Source organism: Mytilus trossulus, chromosome 7 (assembly GCF_036588685.1).
Source record: "Mytilus trossulus isolate FHL-02 chromosome 7, PNRI_Mtr1.1.1.hap1, whole genome shotgun sequence".
In the NCBI taxonomy this organism is placed as follows: domain Eukaryota; kingdom Metazoa; phylum Mollusca; class Bivalvia; order Mytilida; family Mytilidae; genus Mytilus; species Mytilus trossulus.
This window is the reverse complement of record NC_086379.1, coordinates 55,792,236-55,807,531: the sequence shown is the minus strand read 5'-3', so window position 1 is coordinate 55,807,531 and position 15,296 is coordinate 55,792,236. Positions and strand designations below refer to the sequence as shown.

General features: G+C 30.2%; 1 protein-coding gene across 2 annotated transcripts in view; it reads right to left on the bottom strand.

Moving 5' to 3' along the window:
* Positions 1 to 1,929: 1,929 nt before the first annotated feature.
* The window catches only part of LOC134725340 (testis-expressed protein 47-like), a 19,745-nt gene continuing 6,378 nt past the window's right edge, over positions 1,930 to 15,296 (bottom strand). For both annotated transcript variants that reach the window (XM_063589072.1, XM_063589071.1), the window contains exons 3-7: positions 13,859 to 13,971; positions 11,587 to 11,850; positions 11,213 to 11,276; positions 7,337 to 7,438; positions 1,930 to 2,782 (exon numbers count right to left, since the gene is read on the bottom strand). In XM_063589072.1, the coding sequence (XP_063445142.1) occupies positions 2,739 to 2,782; positions 7,337 to 7,438; positions 11,213 to 11,276; positions 11,587 to 11,850; positions 13,859 to 13,971 (587 nt within the window). In that variant the 3' untranslated portion in view covers positions 1,930 to 2,738. The remainder of the gene's footprint in view (positions 2,783 to 7,336; positions 7,439 to 11,212; positions 11,277 to 11,586; positions 11,851 to 13,858; positions 13,972 to 15,296) is intronic.

Here is a 15,296-nt window from a genome sequence, read left to right as displayed (position 1 = left end):
AGGTAAAAAAAAGTCAGGATAAACAAAAAAAAAAGGCAGGACCGAACAGAGTAAAAAATTAAAAGGCAGGACAGAGATTACAGCTAAAAAAAAATGCAGGACAAAACTTTTCATCCTAGCCCCAACATAAAAATCAAATGGTAGCTCCCTAAGAAAAAGAGGTCAGGGTCAAATAAACAAAAATGGAAATACATGTACACCTTACAATCATTCCATACACCAAATATGCTTTGGATATAGTTGATCTAATGCAAATTGAGGAAATAAACTTAACCAGAAAAACTTAGCATTGATCAATGAACCATGAAAATAAAGCCAAGGTCAGATGAACGCTGCCAGACAGACATGTACACCTTACAATCATTACATGTTTTAAATATAGTTTACCTTTTGCATATTGTATCTACGAAATAAACTAAACAAGGAAAACTTGAGATTGACCAATGAACAGTGAAAATGAGATCAGTCAGATGATAATTGCCAAACAGACATATAAACATTACAGTCATTCCATACACCAAATATAGTTATCCTATTGCTAAAGTATTAGAAAAACAGACTAGAAAACAAAACAAAAATACATTGAGCAATGATTGCCAATGAACCATAAAATTGAGGTCAAGGTTAAATGAAACATATCAAACTGACATGTACATGTCAAAATATAGTTGACCTATGGCATACAGTATTAAAATAATAGACAAAAACTTAACTATAACCACTGAATCAGGAAAATGAAGTCAAGGTCAGATGACACCTGCAAGCTGGACGTGTACACCTTACAATCATTACATACACCAAATATAGTAGAACTTTTGCATACAGTATCAGAAAAAACAGACCAAAACACAAAACATAACCAATGAGCCATGAAAATAAGGTCAAGGTCAGATGACACCTGCCAGTTGGAAATGTGCACCTTACAATCATTACATACACCAAATATTATTATAGGAAACCTATTGCTTATAGTATCTGAGACATGGACTTAACCATGAAAACTAAACCTTGTTCACTGATCTATAAAATGAGGTGGAGGTCAAGTCAAAACTGTCTGACGGGCATGAGGACCTTGAAGGGTACGCACATACCAAATATAGTTATCCTATTACTTATAGCAAGAGAGGAATTTTAAAGAATACAAAAAATCTTTAACTTTTTTTTCGTTCAAGTAGTCACTGAACCATGAAAGCCACCATATCACTATCTCCATGTTGAGCTTTCTGCTACAAAAGTCGCATGCTCGAAAAAAGGAAATCTTATTTCAAGAAATATTTACAATTAATACAAATAACACAAAATGCATGAATTAATTATTCAGAGAACATTTGTAGGTCTTTACTCTTTTGTTATTGGTAAGAAAATGAATGTAAAATTGTATCTTCTACTAAAAAAAAAAGTCACTTTCAACGTTAAAAGATAGTGTTTCTTACAATGATTTTTAAGTTATAAAACTTGTGGAAAATGTTTTAAATAACAGGGAAATTGATTTAGTATACATTACCCATACCAGAAAATTTATGTCAAGGCTGAATGTCAAGGTCCAGGTCATGTTTCTGATTTTTTTTACCTTTGCTTTACCTCCAAATATTATACAGATGACCTTAGTGATATCACTTTGGTGTGATGTGATTTTAACAAACACAGATTATACATATAGTTTTTATGTACTTTTACTTGAGAAAGGGGGACTAAGTTCCCAAGACTGTGAAAAGGATTAAAAATCTTCAAACAAATTCCATTAAAGCAGGTTCAATATTGAACTTCAACATCTTCCTGAGAAATTACAGAGACTTTTAATAGGAGTTGAATTCACAAATTTAATAGGTACCTTAGCTACCTTCTTGATGTTGCCATACAATATACCTGGTTTAGACTTCGTCCAATGACTCTTTTAAATTGTATATATCTTATAATTGATAAAACAAGTCAGGAAATAAAATATTTATTAAAAAAAAATGTGTATATATTTCCATATGGTATTATGTAACAACAATAAAATATGCTCAACTTATACAATTTAAAGTGCACAAAAGGAATCATTCTTTAAAATACCAGCTTATAGAAGGTTGGAACTGAATTGGGGAATTTTGAGCTGAAAATGCCTACTCAGTACTGTGAATATATTTATTTTCTTGGATACCAATTTTTCGTGTATTTAGGAAAACCTTTAATTTAGTGGCTATTCAATACCATGGTTTTAGAAAAGACTGCATAGATTCCTTTAGAAATTTGTAATTCATTAAACATTTTGAAACTTCTTGGTTTCCTTGTACCCAAAAAATACACAAAATTAGTATCCAATGAATATTAATGAATCCAAAGTATCAACTTTTCAGTTTATCCTGCAAATGAGTTTATACAATATACAATGAAGACCAGAGAACAAATATCTTCAAAAAGGGTACTTCTTTCTTAATAAATATAATACTCTTTATGAAGGTAAATGTCTCACCTTTAGTATGAACTGAGCGCATAAGTTGTTGAATTATTTCATATCAAAGTAATCATGTCAAAATAGAGTAATCATTGAATACTTAATGCCATTTTGACAAGTTTCTAAAGTTCCAAAAAACTAACACATTAATGATTCCCCTAACTGCATAAGGTTGAATAACAAGTTTTTTATTTAGAAGTTTACAGTGTACTTTTCTCCACTTTGAATAAAGTAAACAAAGATTTCTATGTCTGGACGGCAGCAATTATCACAGATTCAGGATGAACATTCATTTTCAAAATTAGTTGTATGGGAACAGTCTGGTTGGAAGTGGCCACACTAGTTCTGAAAAAATAAAAATATTGATTAAACAAACTTATATAATATGGGTCAAATGAACTTATATAATATGAACACCACTAAATGATTTTTTTTATAAACGATATAAATTAAATTTTCCAAATTAAATTGATACAGATAAAATCTTTAAAAAACCCACACAAACATAAAAAAACATAAGAGATTTAATTTCTACATCATTCATTGTAATATTGTATCAACTACATGTATTTGATGTTGATTTCTTCATAAATTAAAAATGACAGTGTATGCTGACAATTTTACTAGACTTTATGAATATAACTATAAAAGCCAGGCATTTCTGATAGGTTAAAATATTGGACCTCAATTAATATTGTATTCCATTCTTTCTCTCCCATGTAATCTCTGACTAAACTCACTATTATAATTTACTGGTTAACACATAACTAATTCATTGGTTATTTTTTTTTGATTGATGCATATTATATCTATAAGGTGTAAATTGGAAGCAGGACAACTATACAGTCTTAATTAAAGATCATGCATTTAAATGTCAGGATTCCTTAATTATAATATACTACAATACTACAATAAATAAATCATATTTCAACATGCACTTTGAAGACTTGCTGTTTTTCATTTATTTTCTCAGTAACTTCTTGAATGTAACTTTTTAAAGAAACATATCCTGGAACAGTTTTTGCACAAATGTCACAACATTTTTTAAATTTGAAGTTTTTTAAAAGACAATAATTAAGACCGTCAAATTAAAGATTTTATATATCCCAACTTTTTATGCAGTTTCAAACAATGAATTTCAACCTGTGTAAAAACTTATTCTCACAAAAAAAATTAAACTTGATAGAATATAACTTCTATTTAGCTTAAATATAGGAAAGAAATTGCAAATCAAGAACCTAAAATTTCTTAAAAGGATATTGAATTTCAACTTCTCAAATGTTGAATGACAGCTAGGTCAGACCAATGATACTCTGCCAAGCAACATTTGGCAGTAAGATTGGTCAACTTACCATTACAACCAGGTAATTGGCAGTAAGATTGGTCAACTTGCAATTAGATTAAGAATATTGCATCCAGGTAAAGTGGCATGATTTTCCTGTGGTCTGTTATCTTGTGATCTTTGAGTCAGAGGTTCATATTTATACACCATTAAAAAAATTTTGTGGTGAATATCTCCTTAAATTAAAATTTGGTTGTTTTTTGTCTTTCCTTGTTCCTGATTTTATTACGACTTGCTCTCATTATTTTCTATTTCACTTTAGATATCAGCCTTTAATGGCAATCTTCTCTAACAATACATACATATCTTTAAACCTTTCTAATGTAAACTAACACTAAATGTTTTAAATATTCATAACATTTATATAAAAATAAGACTATTTAAGAGAAATCTGTGTTGATATGTGCAACGTTAACATAATTGCCACAGCCTAATACTCATAATTATCATAATGAAATAGAACATTTTTTTATAAACAATGCATTTTCAACTTTAGAAATAATTAGTTTATTATATTAAAGTCAGTAGGTGAGATGGAAATCAAACTATTAATAATTATCTCATTATTATGGTCATTTACATATATACTAATGTGGGTTCAGTATGGCACTTCATGTCCTTCAATCACTGCAACATAAAAGTGTGTACATAATACAAAGGGAGACAACTGGTGTTATGTCTGATTTAAATTATTACTTTTCCTCAACAAGTTTTCTAATAGTTAATTCTTTTTTAGACAGGCTATTAGGTTTGGTTTCGGATGCTAGCATCTTTTATCTTCAAAATAAAAGATAAGTTATGGTTTTAAAAGGTTCCAATAGTAACCAAAATGCTTTTAACATATATTCATTTACAAATACATTTGATAATTTTTAGGAACTTCATCAATCATCCAGCATATTTCTGACAGAAGCTTTTTATTGACTATGGGTTTCCTTTTCCAATAGATAATATGTATTTAGCACTCAAATTGGCTCCTAACAGAAATAAAACAGTTGACACTGATAAGCCTCATTTAGATTCATTAATTCTTATAGCATTATCTCTATTCAATAGTATTCATTTGCTTTAACTATCATGAAAACTTTAATCAATCACAAATGTCAATGTTACCGTCAGAATTTGCATGGATATTTGCCGTTAATAATGAAAAGTACATTATGCAAATTCTAAAAACAGGAAATGATGGGTTATGATATTTACAGAGATTGTTGAACAATGGGCAACAAATTATGGTTAATTAATTGCTATTGCTGCAATATCACTGCCAGATTCAGAATAATGAGATATAAAATACACAAATTGAGAATGGCAATAGGTAATGTGTCAAAGAGACAACAACCTGAGCAGAACAGAGCTCAAGACAACCAATTGGTCTTCAACACAGCAAGAAAATTCCACACTCGGATATATATAATACATAAATAGTCACACTATTCTGTAAATAAATTGATTACTGAAAAAAACATTCGAAGGGAGTGAGACAATACGGTTATCATTTTAATTAACACATTGACAATTCTATATATAATATCTTAAGGTGGTACTCAACACTTTCACTAAAATAAATTTGGCTCGTTTAATTTTCATAAAATTTTGTCAAGACACTGAAACAAAAGTATAAAAATTAAAAAAATTTTGAACCAACAGTTTTGTTAGAAAAATTATACTGGTTATATAGCAATTTGACAAACACCAATTATGATAATTCAGAAGCTTAATATTCCTTTTACAACACAACTTAATTAAAACGTTAAGCTGACTGTACAGAGTTATCTCCCTGTAGTGATAGGTACCGTCTTAAACACTGTTCCTTTCTTAAGTATAACTTTCTCAATAAGAATACAGACCAAGATAGTAAATAAAATATAAATTTTTCAATTTTCCAAAGAACAGTTTTGTGTTATTACCAGGTATCCAAGAATAGAATTATGCAGTATAGTAGTGAAATAGAATAAGCACCTGAGACACATAACTTCTGTTAGAAAGAAAAAAATAACCAGACTACATTTTCTTACTTTTAGAGGGTTTTAACTATTTTTTTAAATTTTACATATGTTTTCAGGGTAAAAAGTATCTATACCTTACCAGTAAATAATATTCATAGGTTTTAACACTTTTCCAGAATGCATATGAGGTGTATTTCTTCACTTAGCTCTTGTTTTTTTTTACGTATATATTGTTTAATTTATATGGAATAGACAATAGTGAAATGATTTTTTTTCTACCTACAAATACTATATGTTAGTAATACAAGTTAATGTTAGTCCTTTACAGTAAGTGTAAACATTCGACTATGTGTGGGATGTGCAATCATTTCTTTACCTTCTGTTTGTAATAAAACAAGAAAGACAATACATTAATACATGGGCTATAATCAAATATATAATTATACACAACATACAGATTTTACCCTGTTCCTCCTTATAAATCTAGGGGTAATGAAAACTGTGGATCTCTCATCAATCGGTCCATTATTGATCAAATTTGGAACAATTCAGTCCTTTTTTATGAATGAGTAATGACAACTGTTTAAAGTATTGCAACATACAAAATGTACTGGAATATGCATGAATGTGAAAGTTGTTTATGTATGAGAAACCATTGTATACTCTTTACAAAAAAGTTATTGTTCACTATTTTTCTTCATATAAATTCTTTTATTACTTCCAAATAATTCTCTTTTGTTAAAATTTTCTTTTCATCTCAGCAGTTTCTTATCACTGTTGATTGCTTTGATAATTAAGCTATAAAGTTTTTCAATCCTTGCTTTTACATGGTTTGTTTTTCTTACTTTGAAAATTTGTTGATAACTGACTCCTTTATAAATAAATATGAAAATCAGCACATAAAAAAACATCCCTTGATGAATATAATTATATACAATATATGTACATTGTCAGAAAATATAAAATTTATTTGTATGAGCTTTAGAAACTGGAGGAAAGCATTTTCAAATAAATTTTATATTTTACACTAACAAATAAAGCAAAAAATTATTTGTGCACCTGTTATTTGTACAATACAAGGCTGATTGCAGGATTAAAAAAAAACAATTGGTACATGTACGATGTAAAAGGTAAAAAAAATATGGTTATGCTTTATTATGTTTGAAAATCATTAATCTTGCTTCAAAACAGCTGATTGAACAATATGAATTTATGTAAGCAATGGATTTTCATTTTCTGATGTCATTCCTTTTAGATTAAAACACTGTCCTATACTGTAAACCTTAAATAAGTATAGGCTAATAAGATTTCAAATTACAGGTTCTTGACCTATTTTTTGTTTTGTATCAAATGGTCAACTTGAATATCATTTCAAGGTAACAATGCAACTATCTTAAATAGGACCTAATGTTCACAAATGTTCATACAGCTTTTGTCAAACCAGAAATCACCTTTTCTTTAATTCAAAAACTGAGAGATATTTCCTTCAACCTTCAAATCAACCTTTTAGAATGACTTAAACATTGCATCATTATCTACCAGACATGTCATAAGACTAAAGCACATACTAAAATAACACCTATACTCCTATAGACATAAAAAACTTACCACTATCTAATACAACATCATATGGTTGTTCATACATGTTTAAATATTCTTTTACTGTCATCATAGAACAATCATCTTCCTCCAGTAAAAAGTGTAGCATTGCTAGAACAGAAAAGAAAAAATAATAGATGAACAGACAGACTGACAATTGCTAGAGCAGAGAAAACAAGCATTCAAAGAGTATTGCATGGCAATACATAGTTCCATAACGATTAAAAATTAATTGCACTTGAACAAAACGATAACTTGATCTATAACTAAAAAGTCTGGAAAACTGATTATTAAGTGAATTTTCTAAGTCAAAGGACTATAACTATGCACAAAATCACCTGGCGAAACAAAATTCAAACTTGGTTTGTAACTTGTCATGATGAATCTATATAGCAATTATCATGTCAATATCTTCAAGCATGACAAAAAAGTGTGGAAAACGGATTATTAGAGTGATTGTTCTAAGTCTAAGAACCATAACTCTGTACAATCTCATCATACCGAGAAAAAAAATTAATTTTGATCTGTAACTTGTCCTCATTAATCAATATATCAATTAATTGATAATTAAATTAATATTAAGCATAAGGAAAAAGAATGCAGAAAACTGAATTTTTGAGGGAATTTTCTGTCCATGGACCATAACTCTGCACAAATTTATCAGACCCATACCAAATTTGAACATGATCTGTAACTTATCACGATAAATCAATATACCAAACACGAAGGCAAAGAGTGTGGAAAACTGATTTGGCAGACTAACAGATGGACAGACAGATGGACTAAGTGCAAACCTCAAGTCGCCTTTGACTTTGTCCATCGGGGATTTAAAATGACAGATTGAGAGACAAAAAAAATTGCAAGGATTCCGTGGAACCAAGTGTCTCGCCGACTTTTCTGTTAATCACAGATTCAACAAAAATGAGGAAAACAATCAATAAAGATATTCATCTAGATACTAACTTTTGATCATAAACAAGCTTCTGTCCAAGTATGGTACAAATCCCAAATAGTTTAAGAAAGTTATTAAAATTTAAAAAACCTTAACCACAGAGTGAAAGTGTTGTTTCCTGGCAGAACATCTAAGTCCATTTAAAAGTAAAAATTTACTTCTGGATACTATATAATGATCATAAGCAAGCTTCTGTCCAAGTTTGGTAGAAATCAAGTATAGTTTATTTAAGAAAGTTATTAAAACTTCAACCAGATGCTCTGCAGGGTGCAGCTTTATACGGCCGCAGAAGTGGAACCCTGAACAGTTGGGGCAAGTATGGACACAAAATTTAAGCTTGATACAGCTCTGAATTTGGATTGTGATTAAATAGTTGACACAATATAGGTTTCCGACACAGAATGAATGTGGTCTAAGAATTTAAACTTAAAACTTAAAAATTTTAATTGGACATTTACCTTTTATGGCCCAATATCCAAAATCTAAATACATGGTTTGATTCAGCATATCATAGAACCCCAAGAATTCAAATAATGTTCAATTTTAGACACTTTAGACATCAATGCGGATCAATTTGATAACCGAGCCCAAATATTAAAATCTAAATACATGGTTAGATTCAGTGTATTGAAGAACCCCATACATTCAATTATTGTTGAAATCAAACAGAGTTTAATATTTGACCCTTTGGACCTTAAAGTAGACCAATTTGAAAACGGGACCATACTGTGTAATTGAATATTTCTTGTTGTTGCGCAAAACAGTGCAATTGAATATTTCTTGCTATTGCGCAATATTGTGCAATTAGATATTTCTTGCTATTGCACAATACTGTGCAATTGAAAATTTCTTGCTCGTGGGCAATGAATATTTCTTGTTGTTGCGCAAAACTGTGCAATTGAATATTTCTTGCTATTGCGCAATATTGTGCAATTAGATATTTCTTGCTATTGCACAATACTGTGCAATTGAAAATTTCTTGCTCGTGGGCAATACTGTGCAATTAAAGATTTCTTGCTATTGCGCAATACTGTGCAATTGAAAATTTCTTGCTATTGTACAATACTTAATATAATAATTTTGAACCCCAATTTGGACCAACTTGAAAACTGGGCCCAAAACCAAAAATCTAAGTACATGTTTAGATTTAGCATATCAAAGAACCCGAAGAATTCAATTTTTGTTAAAAAAAATCAAGCTAAGTTTAATTTTGGACCCTTTGGACCTTTATGTGGACCAATTTGAAAACAGGACCAAAAATTAAGAATCTGAATACATGGTTAGATTTGGCATATCAAAGAACCCCAATAATTCATTTTTAGATGAAATCAAACAAAGTTTAATTTTGGCCCCTTTTGGCTCCTAATTTGTTGGGACCAATACTCCCAAAATCAATCCAAACCTTCCTTTTGTGGTCATAAACCTTGTGTTAAAATTTCATAGATTTCTTTAAACTTTTACTAGAGTTAGAGTGCAAAAACCAAATGTCTTCGGAAGATGACTACAACGACGCTAACATGATCAGGGGCGGATCCAGGATTTTCAGTTAGGGGGGGCGCAAATTTTAATTTTCGCCGAGCGGAGCGATGCGAAAAATTTTTGGAGGTTTTTTTAGGTAAAATTATTGAAATATTCTTCTTAAGGGGTGAAATGTAGATAGCTCGAACTATTGTGTGTTAAAATAAGCGAGGAATTCAAGTTTAAAGCTGAAACAGCCTTAATCCACACCTGACAACAATCTACAGATAGACGGGCGGACAGACGGACGCAAAGTGAGACGAGACAGATCACAATTGCTCACCTAACCAATATATTTTTCAAACGAAAAGTTCTACTTTTAACAGCGATTTTTAATTGTCCTTTCATACTATCTGTTTTTTACGTTTTTGATTTTCGGAGGTCGTGCCAGACTTCACTGTGTTCACCACAAACAACTAAAATCAAAATGAGATGCATTTACGCAGATATTTTTGTTTACTTGGGATCCCAAGCATACGGTAATACGGTACAGAATTCGGCTAAATATTTAGGTTTCAAGGGAGAAATAAATATAGACACAGAGATACAAGTTAATAAACTAACCCTTCGCTTAAAACAGTATTTCTATCTTTCATTACGGATATTATAAAAGAATCTCACCTGCCGAGTGTTTTCTGGACTGTGTCATGATGAAATTGTGAAAGTGATTTAGGGATGTTTTGGAACTTCGATTATCAAAAAAATTGATTATAAAAACCGCAAACACAATGTTATAGCTGTTTTCACTTTAACAGCTGAAAACCGATTATATCTGTCATCAAACGCAGCTCCGCGTTTGACACATTCCTTTCAAATTATTGATAGAACTTTGATAAAGCGTAGGTCAGTTGATTAGTAATCACGTTGATTCTGTGAAACTGACTGTTTTATATATACTTTGAATGTTAAAAAAGATTGAATGGTCTCTTCTGATACTTAAATATGTTGAAGTCAACCAATGCTTTGCAAATTTTAGGGGGGGCGCACGCCCGCCACGCCCCCGACTAAATCCGCCCCTGATGATATCAGTATACGACCAAAATTTTTGCGGTCGTATAAAAACTTGAACCATAGAGGGAATATTTTTGGACACTGCCAACATGGCTGACGCCGAAATGTAGGATCCTTTAGTCTTGCTTTTTCTAATAAAGTCGAAGGTTTGACAAAAACAAACGGACTGTCAGAGTGAAAAATTTAGAGAAAAAGGCCTAAAATTATAATACTTAATTAGGCTGTATTGATTGGGAAAGGGACTGAACTGTTTCAAGTGAATTCTGTATTATAGAAGAGGATTATAGTGGTAAAATTAAATCTTATTTGACATCTAGAAACAAACTCAAACACAGATTGTGAAAGGATTCAATTCACAGACAAATCTTTATGTCCAAGTTACATATAGGCCATTAAAATATTACCTTGCTGTGGCAATAAATCTGCACATTTAGAATGCAACTGATCAAATGAATTCTTGAAATTTCCCTGAAATAACAAGTAAATACATTAAGTTTTTTTCATTATGTAGTTATTTTTGTTATCATATTAAATTGTTTTCCTAGATGAAATGTGTGATATGCATTACATATATCTGTAATACAAAATATGGTTAAATAATTGTCCAATAAAAAAATGGCATAGACTAATGTTTTTCAACTGTAAATTGGATATGATGGTCAATGTATCAATGATACATCACTTTTCATGTCCTATATCTATTTTTATCATAAATGACAATGCTTTTCAAGATAGCATCTTTTGGAAAACATAGTCTATCTGGCACATAATCACTTACTTTGGGTATTTTGGCCACATGGTTTCCTAGTTTGAGTAGTTGTATGAGACAATCTAACACAATCTTATCTGTAGATTCTGAACTGTCATAAGAGTCAAGTCGAGCAGACTGTATTTCAAGTGTTTTAAACATCCAGTTCTGGTAAAGTCGTTCAGGAATGTCATGTGATATCACAAGAATTTTCACTTGTGAAAAAAGGCCATTACTGGCTTCCATATTCTTTTTACTGTCTTTGATTACCTCTCTTAACATCTCTGTTGTTGTCTGTAAAAAAAGTTTGAAAAACACATTTTATTGTACATAAAGTAGTCCATTAGTTTTCTTGTTTGAAATTTGTCATTTTGGGCTTTTTATAGATGACTTTGGGGTATGGGATTTGATCATTGTTGAAGACCATACTGTGAACTACAGTTCTTAATTTCTGTGTCATTTGGGCTCTTGTGAAAAGTTGTCTCATTGGAAATCGTACCACAACCACTTTTTAAAGACTGATTAATTAACAAATTGGTAATAAATAGGACCTGCATGGTCTCCCAGAATCTCCAAAAAAGGTTTAGATGTGTAAGCAGCCTTAAATATAATAAAAGTACCGTTTATACAGTCATTATAATTTTAATACAGATAATGACAATATAAGGTAAACAGTTTAGTTCAGTCATAGGTAAAACATTTTGTTGCTAAAAACTCTTACATAGTTATGTTTCATTCTTCCCTTTCCCTTCTATTAATATTCTGTCTTCAATGAGACAGGCCAAATATTTTTTTTCACTAGTAACGCGATTTTAACCTGAAACGGTACCTACAAGATTTATTTTTTTGAAGAGTATCAACTGGGATCAGAATTTTTATTTGGTTTCTAAGTTACGAAATTCTTGCAAAAACAAGAAGAGAACTTAATAATTCTCCTGAAACATTCATCAAATACTTTTAAAACAGATTTATTTAACTTCATAGGAATATTTAAAACAAATTATAAATACTTTTAAAACTTTTATTGCTATTTTTTTAAAAACCATCTAAATAGAGGGAGATAATTCAAAATGTTCTTTTTGTTACTTTTTCATATAATCAATATTTAAGCTTGGAATCATAGATTTGAGGATTAAAACCAATTAAAAATTAGTTATATGTTATTTGTACACTTATTCAATGAATACAAAATGGATAGTGGTTTATCATGAAATGTAAAGCATATTCGTTTAAAGTATTAGGTTTTTAATGTAGGAAGTTTTAGTATCTAATGTATGTGTGGTATTTAGAAATGACAAAAATATTTTTTTTTTTCAGTACATCACTATTCTTTTTATAAGAAAAAAATGTTTCATTGTTAAAATCTACTGAATCAGGATTTGAAACATTATTCGTGTAAGCACCCTCCCCCAACCCTTAAAAAAAGTTCTGGATCCGCCACTGTATTTATTTTAAATGATTAGTTAATCATTGTAAAAATCTTCTAAAAATGAATTGGCATATTTAATAACAGAATGCAGATGGGGGTTAAAACTTGGTAAATTAAAAAGCATAACAAATTGGTCACAAAGAACTACTTTTGTAGGAAGCTGTTACATATACTGCCCTATAGACTAACTGAGTACAAATAAGATAATTTCAAAGATTGATTATTATAAATCTATCTATGAACTTTGACATAGTACTTGCAGTCGTTTAAAACTGTATCATGCCACTGAGTATGAAATATGGATCATATAATCTTCATCTTATGGCATAAATAACATTGAGAATTGAAATGGGGAATGTGTCAAAGAGACAACAATGCGACCATAGGGCAGAAACAGCAGAAGGTCATCAACTTGTCTTCAAAGCAGCGAGAAATTCCCTCACCCCAATGCGTCTTTCAGCTGGCCCCTAAATAAATATATATACTAGTTCAGTGATACTGAAGCCTATTTAAGGTCAATCTCTCCTACATGCATCTCCAAACCGGATCATATTGCAATAGGGTTATTGGCTTCAAAATTCATTCACACAAGGACAGTTACATAGACACAAGCAGTACTCCTATACCAGTACTGCCACTCAACATCATTGAGGCAAATAAATAATCAATAGTATACTCAGGGTAGATTAAATTTGATGAAAATAATTTCAAAATTTATAGAAGGCGGCTGATGCTCCAAATTGGTGAACAGCTCTAATATGGAAGTTTGTGACACTAACATCACACACATGTATATATAAGCCAAAAGGAAATAAAACTGTAAATTATACTAAATATATAAAAAAAGTTATTGTGTTAATTTAGAAACCTTACCTCTACAATATGAACAATGTGTTTGGTATATACAAGGAGAAGTCCTGTTATTGAAACATGTTCTGAGTACTGCTGTGCACTCTCCAAGTTCTTCTTCAAATTTTCATGATAATCTACAAATAAATGCAATAGACTATACAATTTTGTATTTAGAAGGGCTTCTTGTATTGGTTCTCATATCAAAACACAGGGTTTTACAGTAAACTAGAATAAGTGTCTATTGAACAAACACACTACCAAATCTCAATGTTCAAAATATTGGACCACAAAGCTCAATGAGCAGATACATGTAGTATCAATCTGTCCAAAAGTTCTTAAAAAGAAATAAAAAAAAAATCCTGTTTCCAAATAACTTTGGTAAATGAAATGCTTATAATTAAACTTGAACTATATGGTATTAAAAAGGGTTTTTGGATGGCCCTCTCCTCTGCAATTCCATGTATATAATCAAGATTTTATAGAAACATAAATTGATGTCTTTTCAAAAAAACATAAGAAAATACTCCTAGACAAGTCAATAGATAATGAGGTCAGACCTACTGCAACAATCAATTTGAAAACATAACCTGGAAACTTCAAAGATTTACAAAATGACGTGCTAAGTCAACATTTCCATATACTTTCATTTATAAACACTGTTATATACAATTTAAATGTTGACAATTTACAAGAAGGCACTGTTGCATTATCAATTTCTTTTGTAATCAAAATTGGAAAGTGTTAGGATTTATTGATATTCTATGGTTTTGAAAACTTGATGGAATTTTCTACCATTTTAATAGGCAAAGTCATTAATATTTTCTAGTGGCATTATAAATCTGACACTATTCAACTGAGAAAAGCCAGTCTAATTAGAGTCACAGGAGATGGAAAATTAACACAAAAAAAGAACAGAGCAAAATTTAAGAAAATAGCAATAAAAAGCATTTGTATTAAAAGCATTTAGTAGGTTATCATAATAATGGATATTGATAATTTTGCATTTTAAATTATTTCCAATAATTTTGTTTATATTAAAACATCTCTGTCCAAATAACAAAAGGGCAATGTAAACAGCACAATTTTTAGTAACTGTATGTTTAAGTGTGAAATAATATTTATTTACAAGGAATTGCTCAATCAATTGTTTAAACAATTCAAACAAATCTTTTATCTTTTAAATCAAAATCTCATATATCTTCAATTTGGTAATATATTCTGTCATGAATAATCAAATCACATAAAATAAAAGCTTAAATTAGACAAAATACATATGTTTAAAATTGAGAATGGAAATAGGGAATATATATGTCAAACATTCAAAGAGACAACAAACCGACCAAAGTGCGGAAATTGCTTTCTTTTCCTTTTTTTAGAAAGCATTTTAACATTTGTTTTTTCTGTTTTCTCTCTGTTATCACACATAACTTTGCAATTTTTAAAGAAAGTGTCATCAATA